The sequence below is a fragment of the Caenorhabditis elegans genome, chromosome III (genome assembly GCF_000002985.6).
Source record: "Caenorhabditis elegans chromosome III".
In the NCBI taxonomy this organism is placed as follows: Eukaryota; Metazoa; Nematoda; class Chromadorea; order Rhabditida; family Rhabditidae; genus Caenorhabditis; species Caenorhabditis elegans.
The window spans coordinates 2,411,026-2,424,194 of NC_003281.10; the positions used below are offsets into that span (position 1 = coordinate 2,411,026).

The 13,169-nt window shown below is 36.1% G+C and overlaps 2 protein-coding genes and 1 non-coding gene across 5 annotated transcripts; 2 read left to right on the forward strand and 1 right to left on the reverse strand.

The window, feature by feature from the left end:
• Positions 1-55: 55 nt before the first annotated feature.
• On the reverse strand, positions 56-7,184 carry W04B5.5 (non-specific serine/threonine protein kinase). Its single transcript, NM_065150.7, has 7 exons — positions 7,086-7,184; positions 6,896-7,027; positions 6,706-6,841; positions 6,548-6,643; positions 4,219-4,427; positions 379-585; positions 56-321 (listed from the first exon to the last, which is right to left on the reverse strand). Exons 1-7 carry the CDS (start codon positions 7,164-7,166, stop codon positions 220-222), a joined length of 963 nt encoding a protein of 320 aa, NP_497551.1. The 5' UTR covers positions 7,167-7,184; the 3' UTR covers positions 56-219.
• Positions 7,185-7,488: 304 nt separating this feature from the next.
• Positions 7,489-12,887, forward strand: W04B5.3 (Galectin; the record flags this gene model as incomplete). 3 transcript variants are annotated; one of them, NM_171083.7, is made up of 12 exons in its annotated part: positions 7,489-7,509; positions 8,111-8,278; positions 8,600-8,716; positions 8,924-8,989; positions 9,037-9,094; positions 9,404-9,567; positions 10,281-10,517; positions 10,647-10,718; positions 11,426-11,575; positions 11,929-12,070; positions 12,702-12,763; positions 12,811-12,834. In NM_171083.7, the coding sequence occupies 12 exons, from the start codon at positions 7,489-7,491 to the stop codon at positions 12,832-12,834; spliced, it is 1,281 nt and encodes a 426-aa protein (NP_741096.1). The 3 variants fall into 3 exon arrangements, with proteins under 3 accessions (NP_741096.1, NP_741097.1, NP_001359967.1); NM_171084.4 differs by lacking the exon at positions 7,489-7,509 and adding an exon at positions 7,523-7,658 and having other exon boundaries at positions 12,811-12,887; NM_001373857.2 differs by lacking the exon at positions 7,489-7,509 and adding an exon at positions 7,589-7,658 and having other exon boundaries at positions 11,426-12,070; positions 12,811-12,887.
• Positions 7,761-7,781, forward strand: 21ur-12499. The gene has a single exon (NR_052140.1).
• Positions 12,888-13,169: the final 282 nt, after the last annotated feature.

A 13,169-nucleotide genomic window follows, 5' to 3' on the forward strand; every position in this document is an offset into this window, starting at 1 on the left:
AAAAAAAAGATAATAAATCCAGAAAAAAACTGGAAAAAATCAAATTTTTGAGTAAAAAAAAATAAATATTCATAAATTATAAGTAAAGCTCTGGGAATTTGTACAATTTCAAAAAAAAATTTTTTCAAAAAAGTGATAAAAAAAATTTTCCAAAAAAAAATTTTTTTTTGACAAAATTAAAAATTTTTTTTTCGTTAAAAAAATCGAAAAATCAATAAATCAATAAATCCTTGGTGGCTCCAGCTGCTCCAAATGCTCAAAATCGATCGATTCGAAGAATTTGTGCTCCTTGATTTCCTGGCTTGTCAGACGGGATTTTTGCTGAAAAAATTCCAAATTTTTGGCTCAAAATCCCAGATAATGCTCCATATTCGCTACCTCTTTAACCAAAAGCCGCTCAATCAAATTTTTTGCATTTTCATCGGGAAAATCTTCGGAAAAAGTGTATAAAATGTCTTGAATCCGTCGAAAAACGAGATATTCCGACATATCGTTGAACGGATAGATTCCTGTTAGGAAAAGGTACAATGTCACGGAGAATGCCCATAAATCACTGGATGGGCTCATTTCGGAGCCGGTCAGCAGCTGCAAAAAAATTTGAAAATTTTTGTGCAATTAAAAAAAAAAATTTTTTTTTTGAAATCAAAATTTTTTTGCTTAAAACCATCATTAAAAAAATCGAACTCAGCTCACTGAGAGCTTTCATTTGACACCCATATTGACTATTCTACGACAACTTTGAGAAAAATCGGGTCCCGCCACGGAAAGGTGCTGTAATTTTCGTGGTGGGACCCAAAATAGTGCAAAATTGACGGTTTCGAGCAGATTTTGATGTCGAATTGATGTTATTGACGTCCTAAACTGGAAAATGATTGAATTGTTGAGTGAAACTTTGAAATTTTCGAAGAAAAAATTTCAAAAAAAAAAAAATTTTTTTGAAAATTTTATTTTTCAAAAATTTTACATTTCTAATTTTTATGAATTTTCACGCTTTCAGCACGTTTTAATCTTACAAATAACCCCAAATGTTGCCTAAACTCGAAAAAATGGGTCCCGCCACGAAAACCACCCCCTGGGGGTACTGTAGTTTTCGTGGTGGGACCCAAAATAGTGCAAAATTGACGGTTTCGAGCAGATTTTGATGTCAAAGTCATTATCTGGACGTCCTAAACTGGAAAAATAGTTGAAATTTTCGAAAAAAAAATTTCAAAAAAAATTTTTTTTTTGGAAATTTTTTTTTTTTTTTCAAAAATTTTCAAAACTAAAATTGTTCAAATTTTATTAATTTTTTCGCTTTCAACACGCTTCAGTCTTACAAATAACCCCAAATATCGCCTAAACTAGAAAAAATGGGTCCCGCCACGAAAAAAGCTCTCTCTTATATCCACAGAATCATACAGCTCAGGTCACTTCCCGGACATCTGGAAATCATCGGTCATTGTACCTGTGCACAAGAAGGGGTCCTTCATGGATGCAAACAATTTTCGACCGATCTCGCTGACTCACTCGCTATCACGACTATTTGAGAAAATCATAATGGACAAGCTGAAAAACCAAATGCGTCTGAAACTGTCCCGATTCCAGTTCGGTTTCATGAACTCCCGATCATGTACACTGGCTCTTCTCAATTCCTGCACAAAAGTGTTCAACACGCTGACGGATCGATCAAAGTATGTCGACATGATTTACATTGATTTCCAAAAAGCTTTCGATAGTGTTCCACATAACCTATCGCTGTGCAAAATGGAGCTATTCGGATTGGATGCAAAACTATGCAATTGGTTCAAGTCTTTTTTGGGAAACCGAACGTCAGTGGTGAAAGTCAATGGCCACATGTCGGAAAACAAGCTTGATGTCCTATCCGGTGTTCCGCAAGGATCGGTGAGCGGTCCGTTCCTCTTTCTTGTGTACATAAATGACCTGTTGGAATCGTTCCCACCGGAATATACCTGTGAAATATATACCTTTATATACCTGTGAAAATTGGAATTCGACACACAAACCTCTCTAGCGCGGCTTAAATTTACTTTCCTGTCCCACAAACGTACCTATAATATTTTTAAATATACCTGTGAAAAACTTATTTTTGGGATGAAAAAATTCGCAAAAAAATTTCCCGTGGTGGAGAGTTGAACTCATTTATTTCAATCAAAATTCGGATTTTCTGTATATTTAACCTTTTTTTTCAGCAGCATTAAGCCTTCTTTCTTTATTAATTTCTGTTTAAAACTGCATTTTATTAATTTTTTCAATTTTAATTTTTCGACAAATAAACTTTATTAAATTTCTGAAAATTGTTTTCATAAAAATCAATTTTCACGATTAAAATTCACATTTATGTGAAAAAAATCTATTGAAAATGTCAACTACGGTCGACAATGTGTGCGCATTGGACGCAAACACCGCGACGCACTTTTGCATGCACAATCTTGAAAAAGTTGACGACAATGTAGAGAAAAATGCGATGTGTCCGGTGTTCCGCAAGGATCGGTGAGCGGTCCGTTCCTCTTTCTTGTGTACATAAACGACCTGTTGGAATCGTTCCCACCGGACGTACACATCTCCGCCTTCGCGGGGATGATCTCAAAATCTTTGGAGAAAACAGCGAATCGGCTCAAACATCAATCAACGTAGTCACAAACTGGTGCACCAAATGGAAATTATTTCTGGCAGAAAATAAGTCCGCAGTCATACACTTCGGAAAGAACAACCCAAAAATGGATTACTTTGCCAATGAAATTAAGATTGCAAAGAAGGAATCAGTCAAGGATTTGGGAGTATTTGTCGACAACAAGCTCAACTTCCAAGCACACATCAATTTCGTCTCGAATGCTGCACTACTGAAATGCAGACAACTACTTAGAACATTTCGCTCCACAAATGCCAACCTCTATTTCAAACTCTACAGCATCTACGTTCAGCCGATCTTGGATTATGGAACAGGGGTGTGCGGATAACCAATTTTTTCGGCTAACGGATAAATCGGCTAATGCCGATTTTTTGAGAACCGGCTAACGGCTAATTCGGCTAACGGCTAATTTCAAAATTTTCGGCTAACGGCTAATTCGGCTAATCTCAGTCATTCAAATCGGCTAATTTTCGGCTAATTCGGAAAATATTCATTTGGTTAAGCTTTTTTTGTCCATTCTGTTAATTCAGGTTTTGGGTTAATTTTTTCACTGTTATTGAGCATATTCACAAATTCACCACATTTTGTTTTCCAAAAAAATGTTTTAGTGGAATTAGCCGAAATAGCCGATCGGCGAATTCGGCTAACATCGGCCAAAATCGGCTAACGGATAACTACGTATTAGCCGAACTGCCAAAAAGTCGGCTAACGGCTAATTCGGCTAATATTAGCCGAGTTAGCCGAATTAGCCGATCGGCGAATTCGGCTAAATCGGCTATTATCCGCACACCCCTGTTATGGAAGCGAGGTCTACAGTCCGAGTTCAATTGCCTCGACGAAGAAACTCGAGAAACCACTGAAATTCTTCTCTCGACGAATTATTTCAAAGATGCAACATGTCATACTCCTCCTACGATGATCGTCTCAACCAATGCAATCTCAAGTCAGTTCAACACAGACGAATCCTACAAATCCTCAGGACGTACCATAATTTTATTTGCAGTGATTTTCATTTCCCCAATGTCTCATCTATTGTCAGAAAAGCCCGATCTCCCAGATTTCCTTACTCACTATGTATCTGTGGCACCTCCAACAAAAGCTTTCTACATAAGTATCTTCCCCTATGGAACAGTGTAGCTTTATTATTACCGGTTAAACTTTCCCGCCCAGCCTTCTCAGCACTTATATGCTCTCTACCTCTTGATAAACTTCTTCCCCACATTTGATCTCGAAACTATATTACGGTTACTTGATCATCTTATCGCTCACATGTTTTGTCCTTTTAAATCCTTTGATTCTTTGATTCTTGCCATTTCTTTAAAACGTGAACGAATAAAATATAAAACCACCCCCTGGGGGTACTGTAGTTTTCGTGGTGGGACCCATATTGAGCGATTTTGGGTGTCAAATTGGTATTTAAAACGGACATTCTCATAATTTTGAAGAAAATATGAACGAAAACAATATTTTAACGATTTTTGAAAATTTTTGAAAAAAAAAACATTTTTTCGAAAATTTTTAAATATTTTCAAAACTGAAAATTTTTAAATTCCATATATTTTAGTTCAAATTTTTCACTTATTTCACACCTCAGGTGTCACAAAAAACGCGGTTCCAACAAAACTGCTCCGCCGCCCCGTCGGCTGCTCTTCTTCCACAGGATTTTCCTGAATTTTCTGATAATCTGACAGAAATTTCGATGATCCAAAATCGGTTAACATGATTCTTCCATCTGATTTCACCAATAAATTGTCCGCTTTCACATCTCGATGAATTATGCCCAATTTGTGAATGTGTTCTGCAAAAAAATCGGAAAAAATCACAAGTTTTTCGGGGAAAAATGAAAATTTGGGCATAGCTTCCGCATCTCCGAGTGACAAATGTGCTCTATTGTCAAATTGTTTGCAGAAATACGGTATTTATTCACATTTTCAACCAGTTTAAGGCTAAAAATGTGAATAAATACAGTTTTTACTGCAATCAATACGAGTAGAAGCACAAGAGCCACTGAAATTATGGAAAATTGAGATGGCCGAGAAATCCAAAAAGTTAGGCCACCAGATGTGATATTGCTTGTAAAATGAGAATTCCTGTGGCTTTTCATCAAATTTTGGCTCAATATTTTCAATTTTGAACGAAAAACAAATATTAAGGTTTTTTTTTTCAACTTTCTAGGAATTTTCAGCATTTTTCATTATGAAAAACCAATTTCCTGAGGATTTTCACCACTATAACACGTTTTTCTTTGCCTCTAGCTTGAAATTTAAATTTCAAGGGTTACGGTAGCTCCAAAAGTACGCAAACACCGATGTTTGCGTACTCGGCACCGAATTTTACGACAGTTGGCCCAAATTGTCTGAAAACCGGGTCACGGGCGTAAAAAGGGATGGAGAATTCGAATTTTCAACTGAAAATCTGCGAAAATCACAAGTTTTTGGGGGAAAAATGAAAATTTGGGCATAGCTTACGCATCTCCGAGTGACAAATGTGCTCTATTGTCGAATTGTTGGCAGAAATACGGTATTTATTCACATTTTCAGCCAATTTAAGGCTAAAAATGTGAATAAATACAGTTTTTACTGCAATCAATACGAGTAGAAGCACATGAGCCACTGAAATTTCAATTTCGGAGCCGAAAAACACATATTAAGGTTTTTTTTTCAACTTTCTAGCGATTTTCAGCAATTTTCACTATGAAAAACGAATTTCCTGAGGATTTTTACCACAGTAACCTGTTTTTCTGAGTTTCTAGCATTAAAATGAAATTTTCAAAGGTTACGGTAGCTCCAAAAGTACGCAAACACCGAATTTTACGAAATTTTGTCTGAATTGGCTGAAAAATGGGTTACAAATGTGAAAAGTGATGGAGAATCCGAATTTTCAACTGAAAATCTGTGAAAATCACAAGTTTTTCGGGTGAAAATTGAAAATTTGAGCATAGCTTCCGCATCTCCGAGTGACAAATGTGCTCTATTGTCAAATTGTTGGCAGAAATACGGTATTTATTCACATTTTCAGCCCAATTTAAGGTTGAAAATGTGAATAAATACCCGTTTTTACTGCAATCAATACGAGTAGAGGCACATAAGTCACGAAATTTTTAGAAATTAAGCTTTTTAGGGATTTTTTTTTTTGGAAATTTCGGAAATTTGATAAATTCGGCGAAAAATTAATTTTTCTCGAGAAATATTTGAAATTTGAGGAAAACCCTAAATTTTGGGAAAATTTATCACAAATTTCAGAAATTGAACTCGGAATCTATTTAATTTAATAGGAAATTCAAAAAATTCTCGGAAAAAACCGTGAGGAAATGGCTGAAAATCAACTTTTTGCAATTGGTGGCCTAGAAATTCAAAAAGTTCGGCCACCAAAATTTTTTTAGCTGAAAACATGCGAGTCGGGGTTAAAAATAGTGAAAAATCCGATTTTAGCACCGAAAATTGTCAAAAAATGCCAAAGTTTCTGGAATTTTCGGTCATTTTTCACGTTTTATCGATTTTTTTTGAAAATTTTAATGTGTTTCCCCTTTTAAAATCTCGAAATTTCAACAAAAACGCCCTAAATTCGACTGTGGCCTAGAAATTTCGAAAAGTTAGGCCACCATCTGTTTTTTCGGCTGAAAATGCTAAAATTTCCGCTGATGTAGTGAAATCTGCACAATTTTTGCCATTTTTTGGAGAAAAATTCGAGTTTTTTCGGAAAAAAATCCAGTAAATTCAGGAATTTTGCTTTTTTGTGTGGAAAATTCGAAAAACATCCATCATTTTCGATTAGTGGCCTAAAAATCGTAAAAGTTCGGCCACCTAGAGATTTTTTGTTGGAAAAAACGGTGTTTTGCAATAGAAAATGGGTTTATTCACAATTTTCCAGCGGTATTACCGGTTTTTTCCTATTTTCAGCGTAAAAATCGATATTTACCAAGTGCTGACAGCAAATTGGCCGCATAATATCGAGAATCTGCGACGTTGAACTTGGAATCCGGCTGTTTTTGCATTAAAGTGCAGAGATCTCCGTCTGAAATTGAAAGAATTGAAGTTTTCAGCTTTTTTTTCGAGATTTTTCAGCTAAAAACTCACATTTAGCATATTCTAGAACAAAATATAAGCTCTCCGAGTCTTGAAAAGTCGCGTATAACGTCACAATTCCGGGATGAGCGTTTTCTTCACGAGAAATCAACGCCAGCGCCTCTTTTTCACGATGAATATACGGAACCTGGAATATTCATCGATTTTATTCACATTTCCAATAAAAATCGGGTTTAAAAACCATTTTATTCTTCAAAATCAGCCTTTTCAGGCAGATTTTCAGCGCAACTTCCGGATTTTCGTCATTTTTGGGTTCTTTTCGACGTGCCAGGTAGACCGTGCTGAATGAGCCCTCGCCGACTTCTTTTTCTACCTGAAAATTGAAAAATAAAATTTAAAATTTGAGAAAACCGGTTGAAAAATACACTTACTGAATAATCCGCTAAACATTTCATATTTGAGCCTTCCCGGCGCGCATTTTGCGGATTTTTTAGATTTTCCGGCACCTCCATGACACGTAGAACCTGAATTTTTAGAAAATTATCGAAAAAAAATTGAGAAAACGAGAGAAAATCGATTTTTTAAGCTGGAAATTGATGAAAAAAGCTTAATGTCGTCAAATAAAATGCCCTGGTACGCAATTACACCGGAGCCTACGCGCAAATGCGGACTTGCTGCTTTTGGCGGTAGTTCAAATAGGATTTTCTCGAGAAAAACACTTTTTGATGAGAATATCCGATAAAGAAGCCATGATAAACACAAACTTTGAACTTTTTCTCGATGAACTATTGATTTTTCCGTATTATTTACACACGTGCACATCATCTTGTCAATATGAAGCCCCCGTGGCACTGTGTGAGGTTGACTCAATATTTGCTTAGCGATAAAAATACTGAAAAAGGTGCTGCGGCAACTGATAACGGACACTTTTCCGAAAAGTTATTCTCGAATATTCTAATTTTCTTGTGAAATACTACCTGACTATGCAGAACTTTGTTTTACCGGTAAGTTTCGCGAAATTTTTGAATTTTCGCCGCATGCAAGCGCGCTCCAATGTGAATATTTCAAAATTTTCAAATGAAATATTGAAAACAGTAAAAAATCAATAATTATGGCGAAAAAAAAACCAAAAATTCTGAAAAATCGTGAAAATGCGCTCCAATGCAACTATCGCAATTTTTCACGATATCGCAATACACGTGGTGCCAGTTGTCCCATTACGGTTTGATCTACAAAAAATGCGGGAACTTTTTGCCCAAAAAAAAATGTGACGTCAGCACGTTCTTAACCATGCAAAATCAGTTGAAAACTCTGCGTCTCTTCTCCCGCATTTTTCGGAGATCAAACCGAAAAAAGACATTCTGACACCACGTTGCAACACAAAAGCAGTAGAAATTGTTGTTGCAGTTGCAATTGCGCTCTGACGCAAATTTTCGACAAAGTCAATAATTTCCAGACAATGCCGTTCCGTCGGGACATTCCAGCCGGCTTTCCAGTCGGGACCACATTTAAATTGACCGGAAAACCCTACGAGGACATTCAGAAGAGCATTTTCGTGATTTTCAACACAAATAATGGAGATCAGGCTCTTCGCGTCGAGCTTGTGCTCGTTCAACCGTCTAAAGTGATTCAGAATTTTTATTTGGCTGATCGAGTAAAATTTTAGCGGGAAAAAAGACTATAAATCGATGATTTTCCGTCCGAAATTGGAAAAAAAATCTATAACTTTCAGAAAAATTGGAGAAAAATCAATAATTTTACCGAAATTGGAAAAAATCGATATATCACAGAAATTTTTTTTTCGAAAAATTCGATAAATTCTGAAAAAGCTGTCATAAAGTCGATGTCACCTCGAAAGTGATTTTAAAAAATCAATACTTTTCCAAAAAATCACTAAAAAATCGAAAATTCTCTAAAAATCAAAAATCAATATCGATTTTTCCAGCTAAAAATCGATTGCACCGTATCACAAAAAAAGTCAACCGCCGTCGAAACTCTTGTCGTCTGCCCGTTAAATCAACGGGCGGTGCTGAAAATCATCACCTCCCAGCACTCGTTCCAGGTGAGAATTATTGATTTTATTGATTTTATTGATTTTTCCGGGGGCGCGAAAAATCGATAATTTCAAAAAAAAACTTTTTTTCGAAACCCTTCCATGATTATACTTAATTGAAAGCTCGTTTTACGCTTAATCTGATAATAGTAAAACTATGGGTCTTAACACGAATATCGTCGTGTTACTGTAGCTCCAAACTTTCTTTTTTTCCAGATTTTGTTCAACGAATCCAAGGTTGCAGATTTTGTGCACCGCGTCGACCCCACACTAGTGAAATCGGTAATTTTAGCGAAAAATCGATAATTTTCATAGTTTTTGAAATTCAGGTACTTGTCAGCGGTCCAATGATCACCGAAGATGTCACTATTACCCCTGGAACATCCCGTAAGTAGTGATTTTCTGAGAAATCGAACAATTTTTAGGAGTTTTGAGTGCGAAATTCGAATTTCTCTTCAATTTTTACTACTGACAATGTATTTTCCGCTCAAAACTGGTTTTTCTGCATTTTGTCGTAAGATCTGGTGTGTGGTGGTGTTTGCGTACTTTCGAAGCTACAGTAACCCAAAATTTTTAGAATTTGAGCCACAAGCTCAGAAAAAAAGTGTCACGGGGTGAAATTACGCGAGGAATTCGAATTTTTTATTGATTTCACGAAAATTTCAAGTTTCCAACTACAAAACCAAAAATTTCCAGAACCCCTTCCATCCTACGAACAAGCAACATCTCCACCGGTAGAAATGATGGCTAATATGAATCTGGGAACTCCTCAAAAAGTCCCACTTCCGGATAACGAGCCATTCCCGCCAGCGCCAATGCCTCAGCCAGCCGCCCCGCCTACGCAGATCACTATGACTACGGTAGGTACAGTAATCCTTGGAATGGCAATTTATATATTTATCGCACTGTGGAAATTAAAACAAAAAGAAAAATGCAAAAAACATCGCAAAAAGTGATAAAAAATGGGGAAAGTTGGGTGAAAATAGACAAAAATACAAACTTTTCAACGTTAAACTGATGGCTTAGAAACCCAAAGCTAGGCCACTAGTTAATATTGATTTTTCTAACAAAGATAACATTTTTCCACACATTTTAAGCCAAAAATCAAAGAAAAATCTTTAAAATTGACAAAGTTATGGATTTTCGAAGATTTTCGAAAATCCAAAGCTTCGAAAAATTCAATTTTTGAATTTTTGAAAGATTTTTAGAATATATTTCAGGTTTTCCATACGATATTCAAGTTCACCGTGCCAAGACCTTCAATTTGACACCCATCATGACTATATTCCGATCATTTTGGGTCCCACCGCGAAAACTACAGTACCCCTGGGGATTTTCGTGGTGGGATTCAAAGTGAGCGGAACCTAGTCCTGATGGGTTGAATGTGAAATTTTAGGTTTTAGAAGAGTTTCGCTAAGAATTTGAAAAAAAAAATCAAAAAATTAAGATTTAAAAAAAATTTCGATGAATTTTCCTTCTTTTTCAACCAATTTTCCCCAGTTTTTTTTTTGCATTCCCCGTAGTTTTTCAAGCTCTATGATATGAAAATCATCCCAATCTGAAAAAATGTCAGGCTCCCGGCTCAACAGGCACCACCTCCTCCTCTTTCTACTTTACCGGCGGCTCGCAGGGATTCTCGAATCATCCGTACCCACTTCCGGGATTAATCGATAATTCGACACATGCATCACAGCAGAATCCCGTTGGAACATTACCACCACAAACTTCCATGCCAAGTGCACCGCCTATCACTCAGGCTCCGCCGACTCCGGCGGGAGCTGCGTACACCTCGCCATATACCAGCGTCCCTGTAGGTTTTTTGAAATTTTTGAGTGAAAATTTGAGTTTTTCGAGTTTTTCGCTGCTAGGAACTTTTTTTTCGTAGATTTTAGAAGCAGCAAATTCCAAATTTTAAACCCTGAAAAATTGAGATTTTCAGATGCCACAGCCTCCGTCTTCCGTTCCACTTTCGTATACACCTGCGCCAACTCCATCGGTACCATATACAGTGGTAAATGTTGAGAAAATGAGAAAACTTTGAGAATTTTTGAATTTGAAACAAAAACAATAATTTTTGAACTTTTTGAAAAAAAAATTTGGAAATTTTTTTTTTTTGAAAATTTTTTTCCATCAAAAAATTCTAAAAATTACCATTTTACGCTGAAACTCAAATTTTTTTGCCGAGCTCACAGAGAGCTTCAATTTGACACCCATATCGGCTATATTCCGATCATTTTGGGTACTGCCACGAAAACTACAGTACCCCTGGGGACTTTCGTGGCGGGACCCAAATTGAGCGGAACCTAGTCATGATGGGTTTCAAATTGAAGCTCTTGCTGTCCTAAATTCTAACTTGTATATATATTATGAAGCTTCTAGTAAAAAAAAACTTGAGAAATAATTTTCTTTAAAAACTTTTTTTTTTCGAAAGTTTTCGAAAATCCATAACTTTTTTAGTTTCTGAGAAATTTACTTGAATTTTTGAATATTATGTTCAAAAAATGCTGAAAACCCGCAGAAAAATATATTTAACCATTTTCATCTCGAGACTACAGTAGCCCAGGAGTTTTCGTGGCGGGACCCAAAATTTTGATTTTTTGTTCAAACCCCTATCTGCTTATACTTATTTGAAAGCTCTCCACGAGCAAAATTCAAATTTTTAGCTTAAAAGTCTATAACTGAGCTCCTAGAAAAAATTAAGGTTCATGAAATTTCCAGACCTACCCCCAATCGGCTAATTCAACTCCAGGAATTCCTCAGCCACTTCCCCAACAAATGTCACGTCAACAGGCTCCAATCTATCAAAATCAACAGCAAATGCCTCCGGGATACAATCCTTATCTCCAACAGCAACAGCAACAGATGGCAGTAATTTGAAAAAAATTTTAAAAAATTCGAAAAAAAAAATTTCAATTTTTTAAAAATGAAAATCAATAACTTTTTCGCTTAAAAACCTAAATATTTAACTCTAGCTCGTGGAGACCTTTAAAATGACACCCATATCGGCTAGGTTCCACCAACTTTGGGTCCCGCCACGAAAACTACAGTACCCCTTGGGACTTTCGCGGCGAGACCAAAAGTGAGCGAAACCTAGCCAATATGGGGGTGTCATTTTGAAGGTCTCGACGCGATAAACTCAAATTTCATAATTTCAAACACTTTTTCTTTAAAATTAAATAAAAAATTGGAAAAAGTAAAAAATTCCAAAAAAATTTTTTTAGGCCACCGTCCCAATGCCATATCCCTCAGGAGCAGCAGCAGTTCCAGTGTCTGCAATGGCACCACAAGTAGTACAGTACCCAACTACAGTAGTCCCATATTCGTATCCTGCCGTTCAACCGTATCCCATGTACCAACAGTATCGTGAGTTTTTTGTTGAAAAGAAAAATTCAAAATTCAACTTTTTTTTCAAAAACTTTTTATTCTGACTCTTTTTAATTCTAATATTCGTATTCAGCTCACCGAGAGCTTCAATTTGACACCCATCATGACTATATTCCGATCATTTTGGGTCCCGCCACGAAAACTACAGACCTCCTGGGGACTTTCGTGGCGGGACCAAACTTCTCTAAAATTGGCAAAATTTAAATATGATGATGTTTGGAGTAAGAGTTTGGCAAGTAAATTTTTGGAAAAATTTAGAAAAAAAAAACGATAATTTTTCGAGATTTTCGAAATTTTTCGAAAATCCGTAACTTTTTTAATTTTCAACATTTTCATGAGATTTTTGACATAAAAAATGCAGAAATTTTCAAACTCACCCGGAAAAATAAATTGCACCTACCAAACCTGCAAACTACAGTACCCCGAGACTTTTCGCGGTGGGACCCAAAATACTTTGCTACACGCGGAACATAGGCATGTTGGGTGTCAAATTAAAGCTCTCGGCGTACTAAAATCAAAAATTTGAATTTAGAAACTTTCCAGTTACTGTAGCAAAAGTGTAAGCTGTGTCAAAAATTCAATTTCCCGAAAAAAAAAAGAAATTTTTCAGCAATGGGCTATGGCTATCAACCAGAAGTCTACTATTACGACGGAGGACACCATCATCATAGGGTGAGAGAAAATCAATAAAAATCGAAAAAAAATCAATAATTTTTCAGCATCACCACCATCATTGCGACTAATTTCAAATTTGAATGATTATCGATTTTTTTAAAAAATAAAGCTATTTTCATAGAATTCGGAAATTAAAGGCTTGGACCCAAAATGTTCCAAAACTACCAAATTTCGTAATGAGACGTTCTGAACATTTTTCAAAAAACAGTTATGGCCGCTTAAAGTTTAGGAAAAAACTGTATATTTTTGGCTAAAATCTCAAATTTTGGCAACCGCTGAGACACTGAAAAGTTGAGATTTGAGCTAGAAATAGACCATTTTTCCAAACTTTGAGGGGCTTATTTTTTAACTTATTTTTGAGCCATTTTCAGACCGTCTCATAACGAAATTCGGTAGCCATAGA

What these genes read in the sequence shown, in the direction of transcription:
- W04B5.5 (NM_065150.7), bottom strand. Translation starts at nt 7,166, where the DNA reads ATGGAGGTGCCGGAAAATCTAAAAAATCCGCAAAATGCGCGCCGGGAA. An exon ending in AATGTTTAGCGGATTATTCA is followed by an intron (nt 7,028 to 7,085) that starts GTAAGTGTATTT and finishes TTCAATTTTCAG; the next exon opens with GTAGAAAAAGAAGTCGGCGA. An exon ending in CGTTTTTTGTGACACCTGAG is followed by an intron (nt 586 to 4,218) that starts GTGTGAAATAAG and finishes ATTTTTTTGCAG; the next exon opens with CTGCTGACCGGCTCCGAAAT.